The sequence below is a fragment of the Lithobates pipiens genome, unplaced genomic scaffold, assembly GCF_037356315.1.
Source record: "Lithobates pipiens isolate NorthernLeopardFrog02 unplaced genomic scaffold, aLitPip1_a1.2 Scaffold_16, whole genome shotgun sequence".
Lineage (NCBI taxonomy): Eukaryota > Metazoa > Chordata > Amphibia > Anura > Ranidae > Lithobates > Lithobates pipiens.
This window is the reverse complement of record NW_027507748.1, coordinates 354,711,004-354,726,668: the sequence shown is the minus strand read 5'-3', so window position 1 is coordinate 354,726,668 and position 15,665 is coordinate 354,711,004. Positions and strand designations below refer to the sequence as shown.

Below are 15,665 nucleotides of genomic sequence, written 5' to 3'. Positions count from 1 at the left end.
ACATCATTTGAGGGATTCAAAATCCAGTGCGGATTTTTCCAAATCAAAGGCCCTCACCTCTGACCAAAGGGAACTCTATGGATCAGAGAGAGGTCAAGGGAGACAAAAAAGATGTTGTAACAACAGAGGCTCTTTGGAACAAGACAATAAAAAAAGAACCGTGGATATCGACTCTGACCATGCAGGTGAGGTTTCACAGACTTATCAGTCTTTGACCATGATACGCACCAATCCTACAGGTAACACTGGAATAGGGGCATTTGATTCCCCCTTTTCAGATACATCTACTAATGTGGGCAATATGGCCCAAGTTACAGGACGTCTAAAACCGACAACTACTAAATCTTTAAACTCAACATGGGGAGTAAGTCCCCCCCCTCAGACACGCAAAGGGAGGGAAAGGCTTGGATCTCTATATGATCTGGATCCAGCCCGACCCCCAAGTGTAATAAATTTATTCTAATATGAACGAACTGATTTGGAAACAAATGCGCTTTCCCGTGGTTTAACCTTTTGCCCACAGGCCAACTTTGATTTGTTTGAGGTTATTACTGATATACAACTTTTTGTACGCAAACTGCTACCAAAATACATGTATGCGAGAAATTAGTCTGATGTAGATATTACTTATTTCTATAAGTATAGTATGAAGAAGTTCAGGGCATTGCGATACCTCACACTTCTTTTTCAAGAAAATAATACCATTGATTTAATCGATCAAATTGATCTCGACAAAAATTTTGAAGACATAAATAAACCTACTTTGAACCCTACTACACTCTTTAAAAAATCTTCAACTAAATTTCCTTCCCCGAATATTAATCCTAATGTAGCAATTTTTCTTAAACAAATGATTAGGGATATCTGCAGACTACCACTAAAGAAAAACAACCCCACCAACTTAACAGTTGAAGAAAATAAATGTAAAAATATGTCCATTATAATAAAGGCTTCCGATAAGGATGAGAATGTGGTCATAATCAACAATTGCCACTACAAACTTATGTGCCTTAGAATTTTAAAAAACTCTTCATGGTATAAGAGTATTCCATTTGCATGAGTCGATAGATTCAACAATGAATTCTATATGCTTGTTGATCAAGCATATGGTGAAGGCACTATCTCTAAAGAACTTTAGGAGTTTATTAAAATAAAACACCCTCAGGTGGCTACATTCTACAGCCTCCCAAAGATCCACAAAAATCCCACTGATCCTACAGGACAACCAATAGTTTCCAGAAATGGCAGCATCTCTGAAAATCTAAGTAGAGTATCAGATGCTTTTTTACAACCGTATGTCCTCAATTTGCCCTCTTTCATCAAAGACACTATCCATTTTTTACAAAAAATGCATGAAATAACCCCTATAAATGAATCTGTCTTGGTTGCTTTAGACATAGAAGCCCTGTATAGCTCTATCCCCAATGAAAAACGTCTGGTTGTTACATCCAGGGTCCTCCAACAGGACTCCTGCCATGACAAAGCTTTGAATAATTTCATTCTCAATGGTCTTGAGTTCATCTTGAGGCATAATTAATTTGTGTTTGATGGCTTCCACTGCCTCCAGGTGAAGGGCGTAGCGATGGGGACATGTTGTGCCCCATCCTACACCAATCTGTACCTGGGGGAGTAGGAGAGGTCGGTGAGGACCTTCTCGAGTACACAAGCCACATCACAACATGGCTCATGTACATCGATGATGTCTTCATCGTCCGGGATGGTACAGAGGCAATGTTGATGGAATTTTTTTTATCAAATTAACATCAATGATTTAAATTTAAAATGTACCATTACTTATGAAACAAGTACCATCACTTTTCTTGATGTTTGGGTCCTCTCCATTGTAGGGGGAAGATTATGCAGCACACTGTTCAGGAAAGAAATGTCCGGGAACATTGTGCTGCATGCCAACAGCTTCCATCCTACTCCACTTAAAAATTCTATACCTTTTGGACAATACCTGTACCTTCACAGAAATTGTTCTGATGACAACTTATTTAAAGAGGAAGCAGGCAAACTGCAAGACAGACTTGGAAAGGGGATATAGCTGGTCCTGCCTAATCAAGGCCTTTAACAAAGTGGCCACTAAGTCCCATAATGAGCTTCTCTTTAAACACCAGGTGAAACAGACGTCAGACTGTAATACAATTCGGTTCATCATGCGTTTCTCTAAGCAACATAAACAAATTAGAGAGATTATTCAATGTCACTGGTCAATTTTAACTGATGACTTTAAAATTCACAAATTTGTTCCACATGTTCCCTCAATTACCTTTAGAAGGGCCATGTCAGTAAAGGACAGACTAGTCACAAGTGAATTTAGGGGAGAATTAGTTAAAGAGCACTGTCTTGCACGAGGGTCCTTCCTGTGTGGCCACTGCTCCCACTGTCCCCTTATCCAAATGGAAAAGACATTCCTACTCCTGAATAGAGAGATGTTTTCACCTTCCCACCCAGCTAACTTCCAGACCCGTGGCCTAGTTTATATGATGCTCTGAAAATGCAACGCATTTTATATAGGGAAAATCAGACAGGAGTTTTGGTGCTGCATTGCACAGCATACTTACAGTATGCAAATTGGAAACCAGTACCTACACCTTGGTAGACACATGGTATCTAAACACAATTATAAGATGCAGAAATTTTCCTTTGTCTCCCTTGACCGACTGCACATTTCGGCCAGGGGCGACGAATGGAACAAGTTCCTCCTTCAGCGAGAACAGAGGTGGATATTCAGGCTACAGTATATCCTGGCTTGATTGAGTCCATCTCGGTTGCTCCCTTTCTGAAGGGTTTTGTATGGGGCAAAACACAACAATTTTACAATTATATAGAACTAGTAAGTTCTTGTTTTTGAATGCTGCATTACCCGCTAAGACTGTTGTTTATTGAATGCAGAAATAGCTTCATGTTTATTTTTTGTGATTAATGTCTATTTAAATTCTTGCTTAAATGCTATTACTGTTTTAATACATGTATGTATGATCCAACCCCCTGATTTATCAAACTGTGCCCTCTGTTGTTACAGGTTTCGGCAATTTTTGGCGTGCACTCCTGGCCCCATGCCATTGGGGGTGGTGTCTCCCATTGGCCATCCCTGGGCCTGCCACACATGCGCAAGGTTTTCCTCGGCGTGTGCGGCACGCCATGATATCACGCATACTTGCGGCGGAAGTGACAACAATGGTAAGTGGGTCTTCCCCTTCCAGAACACTGGAGAGACCCCGTGGGGGCCACCAGGCATGCCAGCTTGTCGGCTTTTCCCGCATCATTCGGTAGGGAGGACTCAGGGGAGGGGGCATTTGCCGCATCCTAGGACCAATCGAATCCCTTCTCTCTCTCACAGGTGACACATATATAGCTGAGTTCATGTGGATCTAATTCAGATCCCATGCAGCTGTCACCCCGAACAAACCTGAACCTTGTTTGTTTCTACAAGTAAGTAACGTCTTATATATTTATGGGCACTTACTGGACTTTACTCTATGCCCACTTAATTTACCCTAATTGTATAAATCTTTATAAATATATATATATATATATATATATATATATATATATATATATACTGCTTGGCTTTTAGGTCCCTTTAATCATCCGTCAATTCAAACGGACGATGCATGTGCTGCCTTTATGCTCCGTTACCATTTTCTCATCCTAGTTTGATGAGTTAAATATGCAACCAACTTTTTTAGGTAAATATTTAAAGGCTTTTCACTTTGAGTGCACTATAGCGTTATATGTTTCCGTTCTTATCATCACTCATCTTTCACCTCACACAGTTTGCTTTGTCATACACCATTATCTTGTGCATTCTATTACTGTCACCATTCCCTATAGCCTTATCAACTTTCACTTATATTGCTCATTCTCTTAAATCCTTTTTTTTTCATTCACATCCATTTTCCCCACATTCTTTCACCTATACTCACCTTTTTATTTCTTACACACAATTCACCTTTTTTCTCGCAGTTTCTTCTTACGCTTTTTTCTTTATACCTCCCTTTTTCCTTTTCGTCACATATCCATCTCCCATTTTTATTTTTGTTTTGTTTATTTCACTCACACTTTTGATCACTATGCCCCCCTGTTTTCCACTCTTCTGTTCTCACAAACATCCTCCCGCATTTAGTCACTTTGATTTTTTCACCTTCTTTCCACGCTTAATAGAATAATATTTTACACCGTCGCACTCCCTCACATTATCACTCCATTCACTACCTTTCAAGCAATTAGTCTTATTCTATAATTCATACTCACTTCATATATACTTTTTATTTAACTATATGCTTTAATAGCTTTAAAATAATTACTAGTTTTTAATCAAGCGATATTCTTTTCTAATTTATTATCTTTATACACTCTTACAGTGACATGGTGAGAGTTTGGTCCTGTTCTCGGTTCCTGGTTCCTCCCCACCCCCCCCTTTCTTGTGTGGACATAAGCGTGGCCTCTTGCAGGCCCAGGTTTTTCACCGCTGCGATTGGGGCGGGAGTGCTTGCCGTGTTGCTCGGATCCTTTGGCAGCTTTTAGGCACAGCAATCAGGAGGCTATACTCAGCCGTTATTAATAAATATATGTTATAATATAATGTAATAATGTATAATAATATAATATAATGTTTCTTTTATGTAATCATTTTTTCTTCTAAATCAAATCTATACTTGAAATTTTTGCTGCAATTTAAAACCCCACGGGGAAACCTTTCCATTTTGTACTTACCATCTTTTTCAACAACTTAATGGGTTCCCTGCATGCTTTCCTTTTTCTCCTCTGCTCAATCCAATGGTTTACTTTCAATTCTAAGGATTTGGTACCATGCTGTCTAAAGCAGTGTTTCTGAGCAAAATCCCCAATTTTAAGAGACCATCCCCATAAAAAAGTGTCTGCTATTTCATCCCTATTAGTAAAACATCATCTCCGACCCATGGGTAGAAAGAGTTCTCTCTTACAGGCCACCTTCAGACTGAAATGGTGCCCAATCTCATCCTCCTAGGCTCATGGCAGTAGATGCAAGTTGAGCTGGGAACTGGGCATCATTTCCTTTTAAGAGAAATTCTGATGGGCATGTGGCTGCAATGTCTTTCTATCAGGAAGATCTACCCAGTGGGGCACCTCTGTCCCTCTACTGTACCCTAATTCCCTTCTGTCCCTCTATCATAATTCAATTCCCCCTCTGGCCTTCTCTTGTGACCTGTCTCCCTCTCTGTCACTCGCTTATGGCTTATGCACCTTCTTACCCACCTGTCCCATCCACCTCATACCAGACCTGTCCACCTACCCTTCTCATGCCTGATCTATACAGATATTTCCTCATACCTGTCCAGTCCATGTGCCTCCTCATACGTGATCTAGCCACCTACCTCCTCATAGCTGACCTATTCTCCCACTTCCTCCTACCTGACCTGTCCACACCACACACCCTCTGATATCTGACTCATCTTCTTACATTCCCTCATACCTAGCCCATCCACCTACCCCTTTAATAGTCCATCTGTCATGGTGAGCCCCCAGTAGGCCACAGCCCATCATTGCAACCCTAATGTCCCCTATATAACTGTATATTGTTAGGATTATATGCTTGTTGCTCATATATAATGGAAAAATTGGTTGAATTATAGCTTGAAAGGCACTGTTTGCTTTTTTTTTTTACTTTTGATCTCTGCACTCTGTGCATATTACTTGCTTCTGACCTCTGCACTCTGTGCATTACTTACTCCTGACACTGTGTGTTATGCACCCTTGACTCAGAACAAAGTAGACTCATATTTTATTTACCTATACCACTTTCAGCTCCATTTCATCATTAACACAATTTGGCCACACTATTTGGTGTTGCATGCTATGTGTGTTGCTATTACCCCTGCCCCCTATTCCATCCCTACGTTACCCCTTTAAAGTAGGCTTGACCAGTAAAATTTCCCCAGATCAAATCTTCAAAATCTGGTCACCTTACTGCATTGAGTTTGTCTCATGAAGCTCCTCGTCGGACAGCAGCTTCTGTGAAATATGTGAAACAGCAGTGCATATTCACAGATCATGGTGAATATGTGTCACTGCATTCAAGGAAGTGAATGTGTGGTATTCTTCAACAAAAAATTCACAAACTTCAAGATCATTCAGGTTAATATAAATGGGCTAGAAATAACTGAGGTTCAATGTGGAAATAAATATATGATTTAAAATTTTGACCCTAGATACACTTTAATTTCCAAATATGCATACATTGAAAAGCACCCAGTAACATGGCCATTATATTTAAGACTGACACATTAGAGCACATTTTACCTTTTTCATACCAATGCTCTTACACTGTACTTCCTCCAACTAAGAATAGGAACAGCCTTGGGGAAAAGTCCTATATATAGCTGGTTTATATCAGTCTGTGTTCACAAGGCGTGCTATCCAGCCATTACCTAATGAAAGATGCACATTTCCCAGTGCAATAATTGTGGAATTTGACAAACTAGGCAAGAATGTATCATTATGATTCACAGAATGGTACCATGACAAGGTCTGCCTTAGGCCGTATAATTATCACCTGCTCTGCCTCCTTATTATTAGCTTTATTTATGTGTTCCAGTCCACTGGGAGAAACAAAACACAAATCTTAAAAGGAAGCACAGACTTTGGTAAGAATGAGTCAAAGACCCACAACCTTTCACTTCAAAACTTTCTCTAGTTAGTAGATATTAACGTCTTACCGGGGTAGATAAAATATAGTGTATGACTATGAGGTAGCTAGAATCAACAATGATCCTCTACAGCTGAATCAATTGCAAACATCCAACATATCTAAATTGTATATCTTATTGCAGGATAAATGTGCCTGTTAAGTTCACATACCTTAAAGAACTGCCTAGGAGCACCACAAGTCATGGAGCTTTAAAATGCAAAAAGTTATTTCAGTTCTTGAAGTTGTGCTTAGCCCCTACAAAGTCCTTACTATTAGTCCATTACTATGGTAGTCAGCCTCACTGACCAATATTGAGGCGTGGGAGACAGGGAACCAGTTGTTGTTTGAATACAGGAGCATCCTCAGATTTGGAGCTCTTATAGAGTTTTACAGTTTAAGTGAACTTACAAGTATCTTCAGATTTTTACAATATATGTGTCTACTTAACACTTATTACCTTTAAAGTGAGCACATGTTCAACTTACATGTGTCCATAAAAAGCCTGACAATTACCAACTTTTAGATATTCAACTGTAAGAAAGATCTTTCTTACCTCCAGCTACCTCATTGACATAAAATGTATTGTGTAAGAACACAGGACAGTCTACCGTCTAGTATATTAATTTGTAACACCATGGGGGAGATTTACTAAAGCCAGTGCACACAGAATCTGGTCAAGCTGTGCATGGTAAACAATCAGCTTCCATTTTTTTTTGCCAAAGTATAATTGAACAAGCTGAAGCTCGCAGCTGACGGGTTGCTAAGCACAGCTGCACCAGATTCTCTGTGCACCAGTTTAGTAAATCTCCTCCCATGTGTAAACGATGTAGAGACACCAGTATAAAGCAGTAAATAGTTTAAATTCATATTCAGTAATACTGCAAAAAGCATGGGTTATAAGGGATACTCTTTATTGTCTAACTTAAAGTGTTTGTTAGAGCAGTGCACACAGCCACTGCCAGTCCCTGTGCTAGGATTACATGATGTATATACTATATGGCATTTTCTCAAATTCTTCTTATAAATACAATTTTTCTTATCCCAGATCAGCAGTCATGTGACCGCCTGACACTGTCTTCCTCCGATGTATGTATTACAGAGGGAGGGGCTGAGTTCTCCCTCTGATGCCTGCCGAATGATCACGTGACCTCCCTCTGTAATACAAACATGGGAGGAAGACATCGCCAGCTGTCACGTGACCGCTAATTGGGTATAAGAAAAATTTTATTTATAAGAAGAATTTTAGAAAATGGCATATAGTATATACATCATGTAATCCTAGCAGAGGGGCTGGCAGTGATTGGGAGCAGTAATGTGCTAGATGCTTGGAACGTTGATTGAAGTGGAGGAGGGGGCGGCTCACAAACAGAACTCACAGGGAGAGAGTGGAGGGGGAGGAGGACACAGGAGCAGAGAAGGGAGCTGCAAATAGCAGGCTGTGGATGATGGAGTCATGTAAACTGACCATGGTGTCAGGGCTCAGCAGCCATGATGCATCGTGGTCAGTTTACAGAAGGGAGGGTAGAAACTGGCAGGATCAGCCAGGTATTATAGATGTTACAGGGAGTACTGTACTGTATACCATGCTTTAAAGAAACAGGATCAATATATGTCATTTTTTGGGTTAACAAACGCTTTAAGCTACTAAAAAAACTTTCGAATAATGTAGATTCCTTCTTCAGAATTAAAATAAATAAAGCCCGAATAAGGGATCTAAGTAAACTTAAAAGCTTTAATAACTTAACAAATAAAGTATATCACTTAAACGCTAAACTTTCTGCATTAATCAATGGGTAACAAATGCTACAACACACCACTACTACTATGCAGTAATAGACAAAAAAAGGGGGGGGGGGGTAGTCAGAATTAGGGATGAGCTTCGTGTTCGAGTCGAACGTACGTTCGACTCGAACATTGGCTGTTCGGCAGTTCGGCGAATTCCGAACGTTTGGGCCGTTCGCGTCAAAATTCGAGTGGCGCGCGCGCGGACCACAATGCACTGCGTTGGCGCAGTGCATTGCTGCCCCATGATTGGCCAAGCATGCACTGTGACCCCGCATGCTTGGCCAATCGCAGCGCCAGCAGCGAGGAGAGCCATGGTTGGCCACAGGCATCCTGCCTGTGGCCAATCATAGCTCAGGCTGTGTAGTGCACGCCCCACACTATATAAGGCCGCCTTTGAGGCAGCCTCGTGTAGTGTGTTAGCATCTGAAGCAGTGGGTGTTCTGTGTACCTTCAACACAGTTACACACCAATCGTTTTTGACTGATTTCCTATCTTGCTGCTGTGTAGTGGTTGTTGTCTGTGCCCTGACCGCAGTATACACCACTATATTCACCTCACCTATATAGCTAGTGATCTAGCTTTAACCACTTAACAACTGCCCATTGCCGATTAACGGCTTCAGGGCGGTTGTTTAACTCTGAGAGGCTGTTAATTAACGGCCTCCCAGAATTCTGCTCTCGCGCGCCCCCTGGGGCGCGCACTCGAGAGCATCCGTGACCGCCGGGTCCACAGGACCCGGCGCATCACGGATCACGGTAAACGGCCGCTCATAGCGGCCGTTTACCACGTGATCGCTCCGTCAAATGACGGAGTGATCACTTGTAAACAAACCGGCGTCATGTTTGTGACGCCGGTTCCTCCCTCCCCTCTCTGTACCGATCGGTACAGCGGAGGGGAAAGAGATCGGTGTCAGCAGCGATGTGGGCTGCATCTGCAGTGCCCACATCGCTGCTCACCGAATTTAACCCCTCAATTCCCTGCCAATACTCTGCAATACCAGTGCATACTCTGCAGTACCCTGCCATTACTCTGCAGTACCCCCCAATACTCTGCAGTACCCGCCATTACTCTGCAGTACCCCGCCATTACTCTGCAGTGCAGTACCCTGCCATTACTCTGCAGTACCCTGCCATTACTCTGGAGTACCCCCAATACTCTGCAGTACCCTGCCATTACTCTGTAGTACCCCCCAATACTCTGCAGTACCCTGATATTACTCTGTAGTACCCCGCCAATACCCCGCCAATACTCTGTAATACCCTGCCATAAATTGCCATACCCAGCCATAATCGGAGATACCCAGCCATACTCGGTGATACCCTGAAATACCCAGCCATAGACGCCCCTCACCGCCCTCCGGTGCTTCTACCAACTCGCCAGTACGATCAAAGCCAGAATCTTTTTTTTATTTTTTATTTCAGGCTTCCCAGCCTAGAGGTGAGATGTGGGGTCATATTGACCCCCCAGATTTCACTGTAAAGAGGACCTGTCACCCCATATTCCTATTACAAGGGATGTTTACATTTCTTGTAATAGGAATAAAAGTGATCAAAAATATATTTTTGGGGAAAAAATGTCAAACTAAAATAAATAAAGTAAAATGAACAATAAAAAAATAAAATAAAAATTAAAGCGCCCATGTCCCCATGTGCTCGCATGTGCCACACATGTGAGGTATCGCCGAGAACGTTAGAGCGAGAGCAATAATTCTAGTCCTAGACCACCTCTGCAACTCAAAACATGTAACCAGTAAAAAAAAAATTTAAAGCGTCGCCTATGGGGATTTTTTAAGTAGCGACGTTTGGCGCCATTCCACGGGCATGTGCAATTTTGAAGAGTGACATGTTTGATATCTATTTACTCAGCATAACTTCATCTCACGATTCGATTATCACATACAAAATGATGACACTTTTAGTACACATGTTCAAAGCTGGTCAATTGAGTATGATCAGCACAATGCCCCCAACTGGAAAAATGCTGCTCATGCACTCTGTAGAAAAAGGTTTTTGACAGTCTATATGGAAGTCTGTGGCAAAGCACACAATGCATATCATATATACAAGGGCAACACCTGTGACCAGAATCACTCCAGCTGGATATCTGCTAAACATCTGTGTGATATGAGAATGGAAACATATGAAAGACATGTTTCATTCCTTGGAAATGTCTGCTTTTTAAAATATAGCAACAAGTCAGGCTGACTGTTGGCTAATTTTGCAAGGAATCAGTGTCCGCTTCATCATATTATGGCCGTTAAGGGATGGAAAGGACAATTTAAGACTAAGCTCTCTTATATGGCTGATGTTTTTACGGACTGCTATTGAACTTTATGCAGAGTGAACTTTTCCACTCCACTGGACAGAATGATTTTCTGAAAAGAACTTCCCTTCCCTCCCTGATCAATCATCCCTACTTGTTAAATGGTGAGATCATTGAGGAGGAGATCATGCATGTTTATGCATGTTCTGCTGCTGCCAAGCCCCCTGGACCTGATGGCCTGAAAAAAGAATTTCAAATTGTTAAAACAGGTTGGTAACCACCTAGCTTCCCTGTACAAGCCTACAATAAAATCCTTCCTAAAAATCACCAGCATCCACTTGATCTGGGATGTATCAGCTAATTTGCTAATTACCAAGACAGAAAATACCTTTAAAGTAAATTAGCTGACAGATTGGCACAAATACTGCTGAAACTAACTGAATCCTTGCAGGTGGGCTTAGTCAATGGCATGGCAGCAATAAATAATATAATGTTGATGGTGTTAAAATATCACTCACAGTACATATTATGATTTTGACATCTCGCACTTTCCTGGGAGATTCACATGTGCTCCAGTGTGGTGTGGTTGGAGCCCATTAATTTTGAATGCACTACTGCATTTAAGGTGACATCAACTTAACATTGACACCTGCTGAAGATCACAACCGCAGTGCATTTTCAATGTAGTGCGAGAAACACGCATGGAATGCATGTTGCCCATACCGCCTTATGGTGTGACCAGGACCTTATGCAGATTTTTCTTTTAGCAGTTAACTAACAAAAATCTTACAAACTGGTGTTCCAAACTGGTGTTCCATAGAAACGTATGCTTTTAGATAAACACTGTTCGGTCCAAGTAGCTTAAAACTCCCAAATTCCTGACCAAATACTTGACATTGACTTCTCCCCTTCTCCAAGCTCCTTAAGTTGTCATAGTCACTCAGATCCCTACCCAATGTCCATCTTTTTGTCCACCTCATGCCCCAATTTGAATGCAAAGGCTGGTCCACTAGACTGGTGAGACATGTGCTTTCCTATAGAAACCAGCCAACATTGAGCCCGTACATATGGCAGCGACAGAAGACGGTCGTTAGGTCATGACTGCAAAAGGTCAGAAAAAAGTCTGCCGACCGACTCCCTCCCAAGGTTTTCTGGCGGCAGAGGGGCAGTCCTCCTGTCAGAACACAATAACACAGCAGAGGAGATCACTGTACTGACATTGGATTGTTAGAACTGCGGCTCTGACCTGAGCTGTCAGATTATGTTTCATTAAACCCACCGGGTTGGAATGGAAAAAAAAAAAAAACTAGTAGTGTGTACGAGGCTTTAGGCACAAGCCAAAATACTTATGCTTTTTTATTAAGTTTAATTAGTAACGGGTATCAGGAATCTGGTTATAAAGTCCTTAAAGTAGAATTCAATCTTAAACCTGAATAGCCATGAACCCCCTTCTAAAACTATGCTGGCTAACGTGTGTAAAAAAGATGTATATACATACCTATTTTTAGCCCACTCCAGTCCGTTCATGTGATCCAACTGTTAGTAAAGCCTAGAACGGTGATGTAACCCATAGCCTCCCATGTCCTAGCCAAAGTCGTTGCTCCTTTATCCTATCCCCTACAGCCTCCACTGGCTGATGTAAAGGAAGGGTGGGCATTTTTAAGACTAATTAGGTTTAGGATGCCGTAAGACTTATACAAAGAGTGCTTTAAATGCTCACCTTTTGCTCACATTTAATGTATGTTGGAAACTAGACCATCCGGCTCATCCTTCTGTTATGGGGTCCACCCAGGAAAATCCTTTTCTTTTATTTGCATGTGTTTCTTAGTGCAAACAAGTGAGACCTGTTTTTTTTTTTAAACGACCCCTGTGTGTGTCCTAATGAAGGAAACCAGTGAAACGCATTGACGCAGGGGCTCACTCATCTTATATGATGTACTGTAACAATTTATTTTTCTAGTATTATGTCCATATTGTCTACATTTTACACACATGTTCATGTATGTTTTTAAGCTCCATGTTTCTGCCTCTTGTTCGAAATCTTTTATTGTATTGTTCTAATAAAGTTTACATTTTTTATATTTCATGCTTAATTGCCTTTAAAGTCCAAACCTTATGGTCTTCCCCCTTACTTTTTTCTATTTTACTTCAAACTATTTTTTCTTATAAACATACAGTTTGGTATGACACTGAGAAACTTAAGGGCACATTGGTACCTTTTGATCTCTTTAGTGATCCCTGGTGGCCTTCCACCTCACCTCACAAAACCATTTAACTTCCTGGTGCTTCCAAGTCTCATACTCTTGCTAAAAACGTATTGACTTGAGAGACTATTGCCCTTTAGTCCAACCCCACTACATTAAGTTTGAATATTACAATTACAATACCCAGGGTGTGCCATTAGTTGTTTGTTACCACGTACTCTGTTTATTGTTACATGATAAACGTATTATCCATGGCTATATTATATACCTACAGGTACACTGTTTTAAAAAAAATGAAGGGGAAAGATAGACCACTCCTTCAGGATACATCATATTCCCCTGTATGCACTGGTTTTATGCAATATTGCTATGTTCTTGTATCCGGAACACTGTAATCTCATTTTGATGTGATTTTTCGTTATTTGATATTGATTGCAGTTATGATATTTCAAAATGGCTTACATGGCATTCCCCCGATATTAAAAATTATATAGAAAAAAATGATGCTGTCTGCAATTGAAAAATTAACCTTAGTATCTTTAATTATTCTTAAGTAGACACTAAAAAACATATTTCTATATGTTGTACATGGCATTATCTAAATAATAAAAATGGTATGTACAAATGCTGCCTACAGTTCCGAAATGGACTTTAGCATCATACTGTATATCCTTTTGTAGAAGACACTAAAACAAGCTGGTGATGCCGTTATTTTAGAAACAAAAACCCTTATACTTAAAAAAACATAGAACGTTTAAAAACCAAACCCTAATGACTATTTCATGAAAAAGTCTTTGATATGGTATTTGACCTTTTGGCACTATCATCTACTTATTAGTTTCTCAAGCCCATTGTCTTTTAAGAAACTGTTAACCTACTTGGTGCACCCTGATCTCCCAAATACTTTAATTAACTACAGGGTGTAGTAAGATAGGATCCCTTCTTGTTAGTATAAAGGAGCCCCAGCAAAATAGGGGATTTTCATTATCATTGAAATCACCCATTATGCATTTGGCTAGTCATTCTTTGACATTTTTCACTTTAAATGTTTAAAGAAATATAGAAGTTTTACATGCAAATCTCACTTACCAAAGAGAGGAGCCTTCTGTTCCTGTGACCTCCAGATAGTCATAAGCATCTTCTAATTGAAAATCTGTAAAGATCAAGGCAATTGTATCTCCAACCTCTGCTAGTATTGTCCATGTACAGTCAGCATTGTTATTATATTCCGATGGGAAATGAGGACTTGTGATGATTCCACTTTGGCCTCTTAAAGTTCCTCCACATGCATCGTCCGCTAGACAAAGAGGACAAAATATGTTATAAAACAGCACCTGTCTCTTGTTCAGTATAAATCCAATTTACTCAAAGCTAATTTTTATAAGTTTAAAGATTTTTGATTAATTTTGTGAATGGAAAAGTCATAAATATAAATCAGACCATACACTATACAACTTGGTTTTACAATCTACCAAAATGTAACATAAGGGCCTGCATGCTGGATACAATCTGAATAGATTGTTTAGATTTGTCCTCATATTACATAGTTTTGGTGTTTAAAGGAGCTTGAACAAAGATTGTACAGGGATTTTAAATGGCACAAATGAGAGAAAAAATTATGTTCATGTTCTAACAGCAAAATAGAGAACCACACATTTTAGTAAGTTCTTAAAAGTCGTATTTTAAGGCAACGTCTATAAGAAAACAGCATCAAATAGTGAAATGACAACAAACAAAATACACTGCAGCCAAATTTAATCAGAAAAAATCTTTAGAAGGTTTACAAATTTAGTAAATCATATAACATGGGCGTATTCATTTTAGATGTATTGTTGATGTACATTGTTGATGTAATATGAGGTATTTTGAGGCCATACATTGCCTTGAGAAAGTAGTCATACCCCTTGAAATTTTCCACATTTTTACATGTTACAATCAAAAATGTAAATGCATTTTATTGGGATTTTATGTGATAAACCAACACAAAGTGGCACATAATTGTGAAGTGAACAGAAAATGATAAATGGTTTTATTTTTTACAAATAAATATGTGAAAAGTGTGGTGTGCACTTGTATTCAGCCTCCTTTAATACCCCTAATTAAAATCTAGTGGACCCAATTGCCTTCAGAAGTCACCTAATTATTACATTTAGAGTCCCCTGTGTGTAATTTAATCTTAGTATAAATACAGCTGTTCTGTGAAGCCCTCAGAGGTTTGTTTGAGAACCTTAGTAAACAATCAGCATCATGAATGCCAAGGAACGCACCAGACAGGTCAGGAATAAAGTTGTGGAGAAGCGTAAAGCAGGGCTAGGTTATAAAAAAAATCCCAAGCTTTTAACATCTCAGGGAGCCCTGTTAAATCCATCATCCAAAAATGGAAAGAGTAAGGCACAACTGCAAACCTACCAAGACATGGCTGTCCACCTAAACTGACAAGCTGGGCAAGAAGAGAACATTTACTATTCTATAGACACTAAAAGAGGGACACATAACATGGAAAGAGGTACAATGGGATCTAATTCCAAAACAGAGATTGTTCCTCTAAGGGCACTTTCACACTGAGCAATGCTGGGCGTCCGCCGTAAAGCGCCTCAATTTTTAGCGGCGCTTTATCGTCTTTTAAGCGGGGCTTTTTGGCCGCTAGTGGGGAGCTTTTCACCACTGCTAACAGCTGAAAAAGGGTTAAAAGCGCCAGCAAAGCTCAGGCTTTCACACTGAATTGAAAGGAGAGGAGC

General features: G+C 40.2%; 1 protein-coding gene across 3 annotated transcripts in view; it reads right to left on the bottom strand.

Moving 5' to 3' along the window:
* CSMD2 (CUB and Sushi multiple domains 2) overlaps positions 1 to 15,665 on the bottom strand; it is a 1,348,498-nt gene that overhangs the window by 759,442 nt on the left and 573,391 nt on the right. For all 3 annotated transcript variants that reach the window (XM_077481921.1, XM_077481922.1, XM_077481923.1), the window contains exon 5: positions 14,017 to 14,224. In XM_077481921.1, coding sequence (XP_077338047.1) covers positions 14,017 to 14,224 — 208 coding nt within the window. The remainder of the gene's footprint in view (positions 1 to 14,016; positions 14,225 to 15,665) is intronic.